This window comes from Tasmannia lanceolata, unplaced genomic scaffold, assembly GCF_043159265.1.
Source record: "Tasmannia lanceolata isolate RefF3 unplaced genomic scaffold, GAP_Taslan_0.1 ptg000002l, whole genome shotgun sequence".
NCBI classification, from domain to species: domain Eukaryota; kingdom Viridiplantae; phylum Streptophyta; class Magnoliopsida; order Canellales; family Winteraceae; genus Tasmannia; species Tasmannia lanceolata.
In genome coordinates this window covers 31,565,507-31,582,674 of record NW_027518679.1, presented here as the reverse complement: position 1 = coordinate 31,582,674, position 17,168 = coordinate 31,565,507, and the positions used below count along the sequence as shown (strand labels likewise).

The 17,168-nt window shown below is 38.5% G+C and overlaps 2 protein-coding genes across 2 annotated transcripts; both read right to left on the bottom strand.

Moving 5' to 3' along the window:
- Window positions 1–1,106: 1,106 nt before the first annotated feature.
- LOC143869730 (uncharacterized) lies at window positions 1,107–3,790 on the bottom strand. The gene has a single exon (XM_077376294.1). The coding sequence runs from the start codon at window positions 3,468–3,470 to the stop codon at window positions 1,296–1,298; it is 2,175 nt and encodes a 724-aa protein (XP_077232409.1). The 5' UTR covers window positions 3,471–3,790; the 3' UTR covers window positions 1,107–1,295.
- A 4,217-nt stretch (window positions 3,791–8,007) lies between these two features.
- On the bottom strand, window positions 8,008–9,727 carry LOC143884104 (uncharacterized). Its single transcript, XM_077387500.1, has one exon. It carries the CDS (start codon window positions 9,716–9,718, stop codon window positions 8,294–8,296), a length of 1,425 nt encoding a protein of 474 aa, XP_077243615.1. The 5' UTR covers window positions 9,719–9,727; the 3' UTR covers window positions 8,008–8,293.
- Between the last annotated feature and the right edge of the window lie 7,441 nt (window positions 9,728–17,168).

Genomic DNA, 17,168 nt, shown 5'->3' with positions numbered 1-17,168 from the left:
TTGCTGGATACAAGTTCTTTTACCTCTTCTATCTCCTCTTTTGCATTTTTGCTTTCGTACACATCTTTGCAAACACAACTTAAATATAATCTGAAGTTTCTAAATCTGTGATATTCATACCCAAACTCCCGAGTTGCCCATCTACTAGCACTTCACCCATGACTCAATCGAAGCCAATCTTGTTTCAGTTTCACCCAAATAGAAGAATCCCAAACACTGTAATTAGGAATCCTAACTTTAAATAGGCCCAACTTTTTTTTTTCCCCATTTGTTTCTTGTTTGGAGCTTGGTCAGAGGCAGGCAGATGAATGGTACTGCAACTTGAACCCATCAAGGTAGGCTTTATTTCAGCTTGGAAGATACAAGCTGAAAGCTTCCTTTCCACTTGAATCCTTTTCCTAATATACAAATTCTGTGATATTCTTACTGATTTTGTTTTAAGATATTTGGCAAGAGTACTAAGGTCAGACAAGAACAGAAGATACATATGAGAACCATGTAGGCATAAATGACAATGTAGACTGTAGAGAAAACCGCCTGGGCAAAATCCGATTTGATCGTGGACAAATAAAAAGAATAGTAAAAAATAAACAAGCCACAAAATGCACACCAAGTTCTTAAGTGATTTGGCCAAGACTCTATGCGAACAAAATGCAAGGATTACAACAAGATTAACTTGCTGTCTCACAAACCGCAACCCTTCCCTTGTCCTCTCAACCAAGACCATACACGAGTAACTCGAGGAGACCCAAGAGGAGACTCTCTCTCTCTCACACACACGCGCGCGCACCAAGTTCTTAAGTGATTTGGCCAAGATGCCTCCGTCCACAGGCAAGAACACGATCTTCCTCTATGGGAACAAAATGCAAGGATTACAACAAGATTAACTTGCTGACTCGCAAACCGCAACCCTTCCCTTGTCCTCTCAACCAAGACCATACACGAGTAACTCGAGAAGACCCAAGAGGAGACTCTCTCTCTCACTCGCGCGCGCGCACCAAGAGAAAGCCGTCTCTTGTTTTCTGCCACTCGTGTCCTATGTAACTAGGTTTCCTAAAACCTAAGGGAAGGACTCCGTTCTTTGTTTTTAGAGTCCCACCAAAAAGAAACCAAATAGCATAGACATTTCAAATAGCAAAAGTCTGAAATGATAATTTCAGCTACAAACAAAACTACAACCTGCTACAGGTGTTGAGAAACTTTAAAAGGATAACAACAAAATTGATGAAAAGAAAGTTTCAAAACCCTACAACCTGCTACAAAATTTATTGAAACTGCAAAAGGGAAACAAATCATCAGCGGCCTCGAGCGACATATGCAACTGAAGCAGCAGCCAAAACAGTTGTAGCAGAAGACAGCAATGCCCACCAATTCCTCTTCTTCTGTGCCTCCGCAGCCGATGTTTGCAAAATCTCGAGCTTTTGGCTCACTTCTTGCACCTTGAGGACTCTGCTTTTGAAAGCCCTCTTGATACCTTCCAACTCTGCCACAAATGGTTGAATCATAATCTCCTCTTCCATCTCCCCTCCCTCGATTCCAACTCCTTTCCCATCCTTTTCTTCATCTTCCGACTCATTCATCCTTTTCACAGTGTTCTTCAACATAGATATGGCTCTTTCAGAACAATTTTCAGCACCCTTCAACTTCATTTGTAGATCAACAAAACTTTTTTGAGTCTCTCCCAAGTTTCTTTGTATCAAAGTTTTCTCCTCCATAAGCATATCAAAGGCATCTTTGTGACGACGAATATCAGCTTTCAGTAGATCATTTGCTTCTTTATGGTTTCTACATGAGTCATGTAGTACAGATATGGTGGTGTTGAGCTGACTCACCTCTGTTTGCAATTCAGAGATTTGGGACTTCTCCTTAATTCTCACTTGCTCAATCCCGTCCTTCTCCCTGATAATTTCATCCATTTTTCTCATCAAATCTTTGAATCGCTCCGAGGACTCCACCAAACTTTTCTGCATTATAATCTTCTCCTCCACCAATGTTTCCAAGTTTCTTTCCTTCTCCTTTTTCTCTTCCACTACTCCATTGAACTCCATTAGTATCCGACTGAGTTCAACTTGAACCTCATCGTTACTCTTTTCCAGCTCAAAAACTTTTGATTGCAAACCTTCTTTCTCCTCCTTCAGCAGATTGATATTCGCTTCAGCCGCATCCCTCTCGCAAAGAGCACGATCAAGTGAATCTTTATGATGACTAAGAACCACATTCAACTCGTTTATCTTAAGCTCTTGAGCAGCCCTCGCCTGCTCGATCTTTTCAGCATCTCCAACAGTTTCATTTATCTTGATCTTCAGACCCTCAATTAAATGAGACAACTCCACCACATTTCTCTGGATTGAAATTTTCTCTGCCATCAATGATTCCATGTTTCTCTCCCTCTCCTTCGTTACTACGACTAGTCGATCACGCTCCATTTCTAGCCTCTGAACCTCCTCCTTAATCAAGGCATTACTCTTCTCCAACTCAAAAACTTCCAATTTTAGTTCCTCTGTCTCCTCTTTCTGGACATCAAGATCCTTTTGAACCGCATCCCTCTCGCGAAGTACACAATCAAAAGCATCTTTATCATGACTAATTTCAGACCTAAGCAGCCCCACCTCTTTCCTCAACTCAGTTATCACAAAATCTTGTTCAATCCTCGTTTGCTCGATCTCATTCTTTTCCCTAACAGTAACCTCCATCTCCCTCTTCAGAACCTCAAACTGATGCAAGGACTCTTCCAAATTTGTATGTAACAAAGATTTCTCATCCATCAACAAATTGAAACTTCTCTCCATCTCACCTTTTTCTTCCACTAGTCCATCCTTCTCCATTGCCAACAGTTTTTTCTCCTCTTGAATCCCTACATTGATTTTCTCCAGCTCCAAAACTCTCAATCTCAACCCATCAGCCTCCTTTAGAACCCCATCCATCTCGCGAAGAACTCGATCCCTCTCTTCCCGAAAAACCCTTATCTGAATCTTTTTCTCACCTCTGTCCCTTTCCATCTCTTCCTTCTCTCTAATATTCTCTTTCATCGCGGTTTCGAAAACCAAAACTTGCCTTTTCACTTCTTCATTGTCTCTCTTCAACAAATCCCCCATGGCCTCCGCCATTTTCAATTTCTGGGCCAGTGCCAATTTGGCCTCTGCTTCTCCCATGGCCAAGGCCTCTGCCATTTGGGAAGACACTAGAGTTACGCCTATACTGCGTTCGATCTCAGCCGTTAAAATTTGATCTTTGTAGAGTGAATTCTCATCTTTCAGCCTTTGATTCTCGGCGAAAGAACGGGCGAACTCCATCTCGATCATCTCTTTAGAGCGAATAAGCGAGTCGACCTGTTCTCTTTTCTCGACTGTCTCTTTGATGAGGAGATTGTTGAGGGTTTTGAGGTTTACTAACTGATCTTCTTGGGTTGTGGTTTTTTGGGCTTTTTCTTGATTAGTTGAGGCTACTTTGGCTACTTTGTTCTTGGCCATATCTCTCTCTATGGACTGGGTTTTAGGGTGAGGGTATGAATGATAGTGATGGGTTTTGGGGTTTTGGGGTTTTGTAGAGAAGAACAAAGCAGAGAGAAATGAGAGGATGATTTGAAAATGATGTGTTTTTTTAGGGTTCTGTAAAGCGGACCAAAAGAGAGAAGGAATGGGGATAGGATATGAGAGGACTTGAAAATGTAGGGGTTTTTTTAGGGTTTTGTAGAACGGAAGAAAGTAGGGATGAAATGGGGATAGGATATGAGAGGACTTGAAAATCTAGGGTTTTGCGTTTTAGGGTCTTGTGTTTTAGGGTTTAAATGTGGAGAGAGAGAGAGAGAGAGTACTTGCGGAATTTGAATTTGTGGCACGAAGATCGGAACGTTGGAGTTTTAAAAGTCCACGAAACTGAACGGTCGGATAACGGTCATATCGACGTGGAAGTTTTTTAATTGGATATAGTTTATTTTAGAAGGTTCGCATTTATCTTGTGGGAAGGAATTTCAGAGGGTTTTTTTTGGAATGGGAAAAGGTTTTCCGTGGGAATATCAAAGGTTATGGACATGAATTCGAGAAAATAAATTATGGGAAATGTTATCAGCACTACTGTATTTTTATGAGGGCACTCTCACTTTATTCAAAGTAAGGTACGACACGCACCATAAGATGATCCAAACCGTCCATTAGATGAGCCACAGCCTAAATAGGTTGTGCCCACAAAATTATTTCTATAGAGGGTTAGGATCAACCCTCTAACATTGGGATCAGAGGGTTAGGATCAACCTACGGAAATGATTTTTGGGGCACAACCTATTTAGGCTATGGCCCATCTAATGGACAGTTTGGATCATCCTATGGTGTGGGCCATACCTTACTTTGAATAAAGTGAGGAGTGCCCTCATCAAAATAACATTTCCCTAAATTATTCCTCTTAAGGATCAAAATTGGGCCCCACATTGGACGTGTTTGTAATCGAAACCATTGATTTTGTGGATCATCATGGACGGTGAGATAACCAACCACGAAAAAAATTGTGTTTGGCAAACAAATATTCAACTATCTTGGCACCAAAAGAAAACTAGACTCACCTCCATAATAACATTTGGGTTCATTTTTTCTAAGCTACTAATATTGGCACTACCAGGTTTTGATAATTACACTAACTCATATTGTCTTTTATTACTTAAACAGCTGTCGAAAGTTATTATTATGGTTCCCAAAAAGCTCTGATAGGCCAATTAAAAAGAAAAGACAAGCTTAGTTTGTGCAATTATTGAAACATCGGATACAAATTCTTTTGGTTGGGATTTTATAGCACACTACAATAAATAAAGGCTAATGATATTCGCACTACCATGTTTTGATAATAAGATGAAATCACCTTGTCTTTTATATTTTAACAAGCTATCGAAGGCTAATATGATTCTCAAAAAGTTTTCAGCAGCCAATTAAAGAAGAAAGGACAAGGTCAGTTAGTGTTATTATCAAAACATGAAAGTGCCAATGTAAGTATCCCAAATAAAATATTTAAAGGGCCGTGATAAATTCACCCCATTCTATGATGAATTCACCCCAATGTTTCAAAACGGACAGTACAGCCCACACCATAGGATAATCCAAACCGTCCATTTAATGGGCCACAACACATAGGTTGTGCCCCAAAAATCATTACCATAGGATGATTCTAAACCTCTTTAGATCGGAGGTTTAGGATCATTCTATGGAAATGATTTTTGGGGCACAACATATTGACATTGTGGCCCATTAAATGGACAGTTTGGATCATCCTATGGTGTGGGTTGTACCATCCATTTTGAAAAAGAGGGGGTGAATTCATCATAGAAGAGGGTGAATTTATTACAGCCCTATTTAAAATGAGGTCCAGAACATTGACTTCTACAGCTTTCAGTATTTGGGGTGGCTGCTGGTAATGGCACCCATAAATTTTAGGCACCATATATGGGTTTGTTTTATATGGGCTAAAATTTATGGGTGCCATTTCCAACTTCCACCCCCAACAGTAAGCTGGAGAAGTCAATGTTTTGGGCCTCATTAGACAAGATGCTTTGTAGTTTGGCAACCCAAGGCAAGGAAGGCGTCATTTGAAGTATAGTTCTTCGGAGATTCTACATGATAAGTATCTGTGAACAGTATTTTACAGAAAGTACAGTGGGGCCACTTCTTAAGATCATCCAAACCATTCATTTGGTGGGCCACAACGTAAACAGGCCGTATCCCATAAATCATCTCCATGGGATGATCCAAACCCTCCGATTTGAAAATATGGTGGGGCCCACTTTATAGGATGATCCATGCCATTTATTTGTTGGGTCACAACGTAAATAAGCTGTACCCCATGAATCATTTCAATAAGATGATCCTAACTCTCCGATCTATAAAGGGTCTGCACATTATAGAAAGCTCTATAGATCGGAGGGTTAGGATCATCCTTTTAGATGATCTATGGTGTACTTCCTATTTATGTTGTGGCCCAGCAAATGACCGGTTTGGATCATCCTATAATGTGGGCCCTACCATACGGGCTAAGAGTACCTCTCTTTTCTCGTGTATACACTTCTAAGGATTGTCTACCATTTGTATACCCCTTGTCCCTACCATTTGTATACCCCGTGTATACACTTTCAAAACAAAAAAAAAAAAAATTTATTTGTTTCATATCTTGTGCTTGTTTTTTTTTTTTTTTTTTTTAATGACGTAGGATGTCCCCACCCCCTTCGGGAGTAGGACTAGTCCCTACAGATACACGCAACGACACACACCATGTGTATCAGGTAAGTCGGAGGTGGGATTCGAACACTCGTCAACAGGGAGCATACCGTGACTTGTGCTTGTTGCTCGCCCGTGAATGTAGACAGTCTTGTCAAACAAATAACCTCGTACCTTAATCACATGGCTTATGATTTGTTAACTATTTGTTTACAAAAGAATAATTGAATGAATAGAAGCCAAACAAGAAAGCAAACAAAGGATTAAAAGGCTAATGAGAGGATCTGCTTTCCTTAAATCAAGACAAGACAAAAGTACTCGAAGTCTGATACCAAGAAAAGATCCTTTTTTTTTTTTACTTTTTTGAATGGTTACTAACGAAAGATCCATTGAAACTCTGCAATCACCCCAAAGGCCAGGTAAGGAGAAGTGGGTTGCAACAAAACCAACCCACCATCATTCTCAGATTAATAAGTTACTCCACTAGCTATGAAGCCAAACTATTTTTTGTGTCTGTGATTCCATTCATAAAGTTACAAGCAGCACATTCCAAATGGGGGTAGGTGTGGTATCTGGTGCCCTCATTCGCATATTGATATGGGCATAGTCCCAGTTTCTGTGGGGATTCCAATTAGTTTGAAATAGAGGGATGTAGTGAGTAGTGATTGTGAACGCGGATCATAGAATCTTAGATTTCCTCAAAATTGTAGTTGGGAGACGATGGGAGAGGAAGGAGAGACCTACTGCTTCACTTTCTTTAGGTTCTTGGATTTTAAGTAAGAAATCTCTCCCACAACCTGAGATTTCTAAAACTAGGGAAGATGGGATGATCTCCTGCTCTCTTTGCTTACAAAAAGAAGGGTGATGAAACAGAAAACAATGGCTGGTCTCCTTCTTCTCTCGTCTCCCAACTACGATTTGGAGGAAATCTAAGATTCTAAAATCCGATTATCCAAACGGCCTGTAGAGTAATGATCTCCTTTTGGCAGTTTGTTATATTGACATGTCGTAATGGTGTAGTTATGTAGATGTGTCGCAGGGTTATCATTGGTTCAAGCATCTTTAGTAGTTAAAGGTGGCGTTTGTTGTTTAAATATGTACTGTAAACGGATGTAAGGGGGGATGAATTTAGTATCAACAAATAACTTTTCTTAGGAGTATGGTTCCTCTTTATCATGTCTGGTGGCCTCGAATCAATCCCTCCCCTCTCTTTTCCTTTGTTCATTTGTGTTACTGCCAAGGTTTGAAATTTGGTTTCGGACCCTGAAATTTCAAAATTTCGGTCGAAATCTGGTACAAAACCCAAAACCAATATTTTATTCAATATTAAATTTCGGTAATTTCGGTCAAAATTTCGGTGAAATATTAAATTAATATTAAAAAAAAAAACAGATTTTTGGGGTCAAATTTCGGAAAAACCGAAATAAATGACCGTTTCGGTTTTGGGTGATTTCGGTGTCGGTCTCCACCAAAATCAGAAATTTCGGTCTGAAATCTCGGATTTCGGTCGAAATTTAAAACCATGGTTACTGTCAATTATTAGGCACGTAACACATCCATTGGCTACTACTACACATCATACATTGGCTAGTACACATCAACTATACATACATCTTCACATGACATGACCAAAAATTGCAAAAAGTATCATAGATACAAAAACTTTACTATTTTTTGTATCTATGATTCCATTCATAAAGTTACAAGCAACACATTCCAAATGGGGGTAGTAGGTGTATCTGATGCCCTCAATAGCACACATTAGCTACTACACATCAACTATACATACATCTTCACATGACATGACCAAAAATTGCACAGGATTTGGGAAGTGATATATTCGCCCCATTTCCTTACTTGGGACAGCCCCCTCTAGTACTCTTTTACTAGAGGATGGTGTCCCAAGTAAGAAAAAGGGGCGAATATATCATTCCCCCAAGAATTTTCTCTTTTATTATGATAAAATCATACGAATTCATATGACAAAAAAATAAATAAAAGAATAAAAATAAAATAAAAATAACAACTAAAAATATTTTTTTCTCTTCCAACTTTACCCTTCTACTTCTAACCATTTCCCTTCTCTACCCCCCCTATCTCTAACCCCTCCACTCACTACATTGCGCCGTGGGCCTACTCTTCTGACTCCCAGCATTGAGTGGGCAAGGAGTCTCAAGTGGTGGGACCATACAATTATACATCAAACAAAGAGAACTACTCAAAGGAATCTCAGCCGTCGGATTAATCTCAATCCCAGTCAAATAATTATGCTGAAGATACAATACCTGAATACCCGCCTCCAATAACCTCTCCACAAAGCTGCCCGGGACCTGCCCGGAAAACTTATTATTATTCAAATACAAATTCTCCACAGAAGAAAACAACGGCGAGATCTCACCCAATAACCCATTGTAGCTTAAATCAACGGTCGAGATCGTAACTCGATCCAACGGTTGGATCTGCCCGGTAAAAAGATTTCTCTGCAGTTGAAGCATAGATATTGGGAAAGAAAAGAGACTGCCCGGGATCCTACCCGTGAACCGGTTATTACTCAAGTCTAAGTAATTTAACCGGTTGAGCCGGTTAAGAACCCGGTCTACAGGTCCGGTTAACCGGTTCTGAGAAAGAGAAAGGTATTTAAGAGAAGGAGAAAAAAAAAGGGGAAGAGAACCGGAAAAATTATTGTTTTTTAAATCGAACCGGGTTAGGGTTTGGGAGATAAAAGGTGGGATTGAACCGGAGAACCGGTTATGGCTAAGGATTAGATTTGTTAAGGACGGGATACCGGCTAAGTCCGGTTCAATAAAACCGGTTAATAAATTGAAACTTAGATCTAGGGTTTGGAGGGTTTGGAGGTTTGAAAAAAATCCGGTTGGGATCGAACCGGAGAGAAAATTTTTACTGATGGCGATGAACCGGAGGTTTTTACATTGGGAAAGGGTTTGAGGTAGAGAACCGGTAATTCGACCAGGAACGATTGAGAGTTCAGTTAGAGAAGAGAGGTTTCCAAAAGCCGGGTCGAGCCGGCCGGTTAAACCGGGTGAACCGGCTTTTGGGTCACCGAGATTTAGGGCGAAAATTTTGTTGGAGGAGCAAAAAACACCGGGGAAATTACAAGGGTCGGAAGTAAAATCCCAAGAGGAGAAAAAATTTGAACCTGGTAGGTCGGAAAGGGAATTACGGATAGTTTGTAGGGAAAGGAAATCGAGAGGGTTTAGTTGAGCAAATGCTATTATTTGCCCGTAGAAGAAGAAGAAGAGAATTACGATTCCGCCACTGGGTTTGTGGAGCTCCATTTTTTTTGGTGAGAGAAGGTCTGGTTTTTTTTTTTTTTTTTGGTGGGAGAGGAGATGGGTTTTTAATGGGTAGTGTAGGGAAAGGTGAAATGTCAGTTTTTTGTGAGAAATCCGTGAGGGATTTAATGGAGAAAACAGGTGAACAGAGATGAAGGAGAAGAAGAGAAGAGGAATTGAAAGCTTGAAGGTGAGAGAGTTTTCTTTTTGTTTGATGGTCTCTGTTTGCATTATTTTGGGTTTTGGAAGAGAGCTGTAACGACTACTAACCTGGGTTTTATTTTTCTTCTATTTTTTATTCTCTCTAGGGAAGTGATATTAACACAACCATGTTTTAATAATTGCACGAACTCAGCTTGTCTGTACTGTAGGGACCACACTACAGGATGATCCAAACCGTCCATGTGATGGAACACAATGTAAATAGGTTATGCCTCAAAAATCAATTCCATAGGATGATACTAGCCTCTGATCTATAGAGGTTTCAGTAATATAGAGTTCCTCTATGGATCGGAGGGTTGGGATCATTCTATAGAAATGTTTTGCTTGGGCACAACCTATTTGCGTTATGGCCCATCACATGGACGGTTTGGATCATCATATAGTGGTCCGTACAGTACTTGTTAAAAAAATGCAGGTCTATTAGGCCTTAGGCAGTATAATAAAAGACAAGATGGTTTAGTGCAACTCTTGAAACATGGTTGTGCTGATATCATTTCCGTTTTCTTAATTGTTTTATCTTATTATTTTATTTGTATTTCTGGGGATTAGGTTCGGGAAAAGTTAACGTTTAACCAAGCCTAGGTGGAGGGCGGAGGCTGAGGTTCGGATGACAGCTCATCAAATTGGTGGCAACGAGGAGCACGTGATGCTGCAGAGGTTAGAACTTAGAACAGCATAAAGTCATAAGTAATAGCGACTGAGTTTTGGAGGTAAGGACGAATGAGAGGGGGTGTTCTTAGAAACAATAGTGTGGTAGAAATATAATCTATGGTTTGTTCTCTTTCCCAATTACCTCTAAACATGGTTTGAAATTTCGGTTTCGGCATAAATTTCGGACCCTGACGAAACCGAAATTTCAGCCGAAATTCGGTAATTTAGGCTGAAATTTGGCCAAGGAATAAAAAATTAACATTTTTTACAAATTTTACATAAATTGACAAAATTTCCGAAATTTAGGCATAAATTTTGTACGTTTCGCCAATTTCGATTTCAGAACGTTTCAGTTTCGGTCTTGCCCGAAATTTAAAACCATGCCTCTAGGAGTGTCCATGGTTCCACTTTGGATCGGACCCATCTATGTCTTAGTCACGATCCATTCAATCTCTTATCTGTTGGATAAAATTTGGTCCTACTTCTCATTTCTTAGTCACAATCCATTTCAAATCGGACCATCCATAGGTATTAGAGAATATCTACCATTAGGTTGTGTTGGTAGGTTGGGTAGTTAGTATAAGACAAGTTGTTTAGAAAAGGATTCGCTTGATCTTATCCTTATCATTATTTAAGCACATGATAGTGTTAATGAAATCCATCCAAGCTTAATAGAAATCTTAGAGCACTTAGGTTGTGTTGGCCGATTGCGTAGTTAGTATAGATAAGATCAAGAGATTTATCTATACTTACAACGAAATCTGCCAACACAACCTAAGATATTCTCTAACAATAGAGTTCTCCTAGTGGGTCGTACTTACATTTTACACATTAAAATTCTCAAAAGAGGGCGAATGCAACTGTGGGCAATAGCTGCTGCTGTTAGCCGCAATGGCGGCCACACAATGGGCTATGGACTTGGGTTCAATAGTTAGAGAAGGAGAGAAGAGGGTGGCTTGAGACTTGAGATGAATGAAAAAAAATACTAAAATACCCCTAAAATAATGTTTAAACTAATAAAAATTTGAGGGTATTAGATGGTCGTCTTGATCCGATCTGTAATAATTTTGGATCTTATGAGAGGGTCCCGAAATGTGTCCATGGATCATGGTAATGTCTCTAGGTCCTGTTTAAGTTTGGATTCGGATGATCCATCCAACCTTCTGGGTCATCTTAAAGTTTGAATATCATTAAACTGTAGATCTCGAAATTACTTCATAAGTATTAGACTAACCCTAACATTTACCCATTTTTTTTATCTTAAGCCATAACTCTAACATTTTTTACCTTGTGAAAAGATAAAAATATCCGTATAAATCTCTCACTTTCTCCCTAAATTACCTTGTAAAAAGATCAAAATATCCGTATAAATCTCTTATTACTATTAAATCTCTCACTCTCTCTCTCTCTCTCCACTAGTATCTTTAAGGGAAATTTTTTCTTATTATTAAGTCTCTTTCTTTCCAAATATTTAGAATTCCTCCTAAAATCTCTCTCCAATGAAAAATTTTCATTACTGATAAATCTCTCTCTCTGGAATTTTTTCTAATTTTTAGAAATATTCCTTTGCACTACTGTATTTTGATGATGGCACTCCACAATTTATTAAAAGTACGGTATGGCCCGCACCATAGGATGATCCAAACCTTCCATTAGATGGGCCACAACGTAAATAGGTTGTGCCCCAAAAATCATTTCCATAGGTTGATCCTAACCCTCCGATCTGAATGTCAGAGGGTTGATCTTAACCCTAATAGATCAGAGGGTTAGGATCAACCTATTTAGGGTGCGGTTCATTTAATGGACGGTTTGGATCATTGCGGGCCAAACTATACTTTTAATAAAGTGAGGAGTGTGATCATCAAAATACAGTAGTGCTGATTACATTTCCCTTCCTAAAATACCTCTCCTTCCCATTCAAACCTATCTCAATACCATTTTAATAGGGCAAATCCCTTTTTTCCTCTCTTCTATATCTCTTAAACTTCTTCTCCTTCTACCCATTAATCCTTTTCAAAGCAGTGACCTTCCTCCTCATCCAGGTATGACAATATTTTGTTTAAGCTACCCTTTCTCAATACCTTCAGTTTTTAAAGAGCTTTTACAATGGAGATTTTATATGATGTGTGGCCATGTAAACCAGTCTTTTCCGAAAGGTACAGTACGACCCACATCATAGGATGATCCAAACCGTCCATTTGTTGGGCCACAACGTAAATAGGCTGTGCAGTCCACTCTTTAGGACTGAGGGTTAGGATCAAATGGACGGTTTGGATTATCCTATGTTGTGTGCCGTAGTGTACTTTTTGAAAGATACGGGTTTATACGTACAAACATCATATTAAATCTCTATATGCTTTAGTTATTCGACAACATGATCAAATTTTTTTCTGCTTTATAAGAAGTGGGTTCCTCTCTTTTAGCCATCCTTAATCCGGATTGAGTCGATTCAAAGCCAGTGTTTAAGTACTTGATCGAGATTCTTATTAATCAGAATGGGGGTTTTTGTGCTTTTGGAGAGGAATCATTTGGTTTTTGGTTTTGAATGTTCTTATGTTTTCCCTTTTTTTCCCCACCTTTCTCTGAATTTTGGGGTCTAGAATTGTACAACTGGGAGAAGAATGAGATTGTGAGAGTAATTTAAGGAAATAGTTTAATTTATAACTATTTTTGAAAGGAATCAGTTGGGGGAGTTCTTGGGAAATTGAATGATTTTCCTTCCATTGGAAATTTTTGATAGATATTTCTTATTTTTTGTATTTAAAGTAATTTATGACATTGCTTCTTTATAAGAAATCTGATTTATTATATTCAGTTTCCATCCCCAAGCTTCTTTTTTTTTTCATAGCTATAAAGCTATTAATGTTCCCCATGATTAATTTGCCTGTACAGTCATGATTCAATAATTTAATTCGTCCTAATTAAATGGATAGGACAAGCCAAAAACCTTTGTAGACTAGATGGGTGTGATTCTGATACGACCCCTTGGATAAAAGTAAAAATAAGAGAGAAATAAACAATGTAGGCCTATTCGAGATGGCCAAATCTCCTAAAACAGTCCTTGCTTTTCCATTCATACGTTAAGATTACGTACTTATAGAATTAGCATTTCTATTGTTTAGGAAACAATCCAAACTTCCCAAATTCTAAAGGATGCTTAGGAAACAAGATAATAATAAAAAGAAACTAATATTAAGGAGAATATCCTAGCTATAGCAAGAAATAAGGAAATCTACTACTAAGGAAATCAAGAAGATCTTCCAGCTAATCTTGAGTACGTAACATATTCATATTAGGTGTTTTTATTCAAGTCACACCCCAAAATTGATGGGAATCTGTTTTATTAGATTCCTTCTTCATCCCCAAGCTTCTATCTATTATATTATAACAAGGGAAATGATATCAGCACTGTCATGTTTTGATATTTCTGCGATCCTAGCTTGTCTTTTCTTTGTTAATTGGCTTTTCAGAGCTTTTTGGGAACTGAAATATCCTTTCGACAGTCTTTAAAATAATAAAAGACAAGAAGGTTAGTGGAAAAATAAAAACATGGCAGTGCTGATATCATTTCCCTATAACAATCTGTTTCTAAAGTTTTTTTTTTTTTTTTTTGAATGGTGTTTCTAAAGAATTTTTATGGTAAGTTCTAGGGTTGTTTTCAAAAACAATTAAAAGGAGGCTCTTTTGACCTAAGGCGGGTTTTGGTGTTATGAGAAAGAAATATATACGTCTTTGCATATATGTCTTTCCTTTTTTTTTAAAATTTAACTGTAAAATTCATGTTTTGAGGCGGTTCTCGGATTCAAACAACAAGAAATTTGTAGAGGTCCTCTTGAAATTTCCAATTACTATCCATGTTTTTAGAGGAATTTTAATGCTTATTGATCTATTTTTTCTTCATCTACACGTTGAATTGTGTTGAATTGCAGGAGTTGGATGGATCGAAATCTAAGTTCTCTTAATGTTGTTATTTACGTATTTTTCCCATTTCATTTCAAATTTCAATGAATTCATAGGAATTTGAGTTATTTTTTATGCGTTACTATACACGCCATAATATTCCTAAAGAATCAAAATGTTCTACTTCATTCATTCTATAATACAGCTGATTCATACTTGTTGTTATACTCACATTTTCTTTCCATATCTTTTATTTTACTTGACAGACATGGCGGTAACCCTTCCCACAATCATCATTTTGCTCTTCACCCTCGTCGGCGTCATGCTACTTCTGATCCACTACAACTTCACTCTCTCTCCTTTCTATAACCCAAATGCTACTAAGCAAGATCAAATTAGGGCAACTATATCCCTAGACCTAGTTCGTGTCGACGACTACTTCGTGATACCAGAGAAGTGCATCCGTTCCGAGTACTATGATCAGTGCCTCGAATCACTCCGAAGGAAAGCGTATCTGAAAGGTCTTAATTGGGAAGAAATTCGGCCTAGAATACGTGTTCGTCCTAGAATACCTATTCGTAATGAGAAATCCTATATTCGTTATAAGAAATCCTAATGTTCATGACCCCATCACACATTGATTATGTCATGGCATTTTAGTTACACACCAAACTCCAATCCATTGACTCAGTCTCTCCAATGAGAACCATATTTGAAATTATTCAACCTCAGTGATCAATGTTGATCAATTTAGCTGGAATAAGATCACTGTTATCCATTTTGTTAGTCTGCTTGTTTTTTTTTCTCATCTTTCCTTGAGAAGACTGCAAAATAAAGGAGAAGATGGCTAGTGACTACATTTAATTCTGAGTCCAATATTAGGTTTTGAGCCTCAAGCTCAATTGTTAACGCTTTATTTTTCAACTTAGAGGTTGGAGGTTCAATCCCATTATTTTTCAACTTAGAGGTTGGAGGTTCAATCCCAACTTAACGACCAAAAAAATAGGTTTTGGATTCACATTCAATTGTCATAATAGGTTTTAAAGGTAGAGGCTCATCTCTCTAGTGTATGGTTTAGAATATGGGTGCAACTTGGGTCTGGTCAGGTTCAGCTTTTGGTTAAAAAATGAATTGAAATCAACCCGAACCTGAACCCGACCTGATTTTAAGGTAAAAGCTCAACACCAATTTCTCAAAATTGACTTGAGTTGCACCCGTAGTTTGGAGGATCGGGAACAGTCATGGGAGGTATTGGTGGCGTTTTTGCTGGACCAATTGGAGCCACTGATTCCACATAAGTAGAGGTCCACGCCTTCTACAAGGGGGTTGTCTATCTTCTTCAACCAAATGGAGGGGCGCTTGGAAGTGGAAAGTGGCTCTTCAAATACGATGTTGTGGGTGAAGGGTGTTGGATAATATGGATTGTGGTGAAGGTGGAGATAAGAAAAAGTAAATGCTTAAAGGCATGATCTATAGGGGGTTAGGGTCAACCCTCTAACATTCAAATCGGAGGGTTAGGATCAAATGATTTTTGGCGCACAACCTATTTAGGCTGTGGCCCATCTAATGGAAAGTTTAGATCATCCTATGATGCGGGCCATACCGTTCTTTTAATAAAGTGATCAGGAGTGCCCTCATCAAAATGGAGCAGTGCTGATAACATTTCCCTAAATCTATTTATTTCCAAAATCTTAGAAACTTTCCTAAAATCCCTCCTAAAATCTCTCCCCTTCAACAAATTTAATAGGCAATGGAAATTTTTTATTTATTAATTTTTTTTCTAATTTTTAGAAAATTTCCTAAAATCCCTCTCCTTCCCATTCAATTTAATACACTTAAAATGTTCCACAATTTTAGTTTCTGGTTCTTATTAGGGGTGCCAATGGATCCAGACGGTCCAATGGATCGTCCGAATCTGAAATTTAATGAACGGATCTAAACATATGAATAGGATCCATGGGCATATTTCAGATAATCAAATCTCGGATCCGAAAAATTTCGGATTGGGTATGGGCACGCCACAGATGCCCATTGGATAGTCACGATCCGAAATGTTTTGCAAAAATACCCTCCAAATTTTGTTTGTGATAACCGTTCTATGAAGGGTATTTTGGTCAAAACCTCTCTTATCACTTAATGAATCTGACGGGAATGCGACTTCACTCATTTCAGTCGTTTCATTTCATACTTTCAAGAAGGAAAAGAGAGAGGGGTTTTAGGGTTTTGTTCTTTTGGCTACCCGTCTGTCATTAACAACAACGGCAATTCCAAATCCCAATCTCTCTCAAGAAGACAAGAAACTCAAGAGGACTCCATCCAGAGAGACTCCCTTGTTCGTAGATCTTACATTTCCCTAGGAAGCTTTCAGGTTTTTATTCCATTTCATTTTTTTAACATAAAAAACTTAGATCTGGGGTTCTGATTTCTCTTTCCTCTGCAGCTCGCCATCAACGAGATCGATCCCTCTATACTGAGATCTCTTCAAGCTGTTAAATTGCTCGCCTTAAAAAAATTAATTGTTTACTTAGCTTAGTGGGACATAATAGGACACTCTGATGACGATCCGAATTAAAATGGATCGTGATCATGACGTGGAAAGTAGGATCCGAAAAATAATCCGACTCCAACTTGACCGATAAGGAATTTGAATGGATCGCGACTGTGACATAGGTGGATCCGACCCGAAGTGGATCCGTTGACACCCCTAGTTCTCATCTCTATTCCACGATTTTAGTAACTATTTTAACATATCATCCCCATCTTAATACCATTTTATTAAGGCAAATCCCTTCTCTTTCCTTTAACTCTCCTTATGCCCATCAATCTTTTTCAAAGCAGTGACCTCCGTACTGATCCAGGTATGCCAATATTCTGTTTAAGCTACCCTTTCACAATGAAAATGCTATGT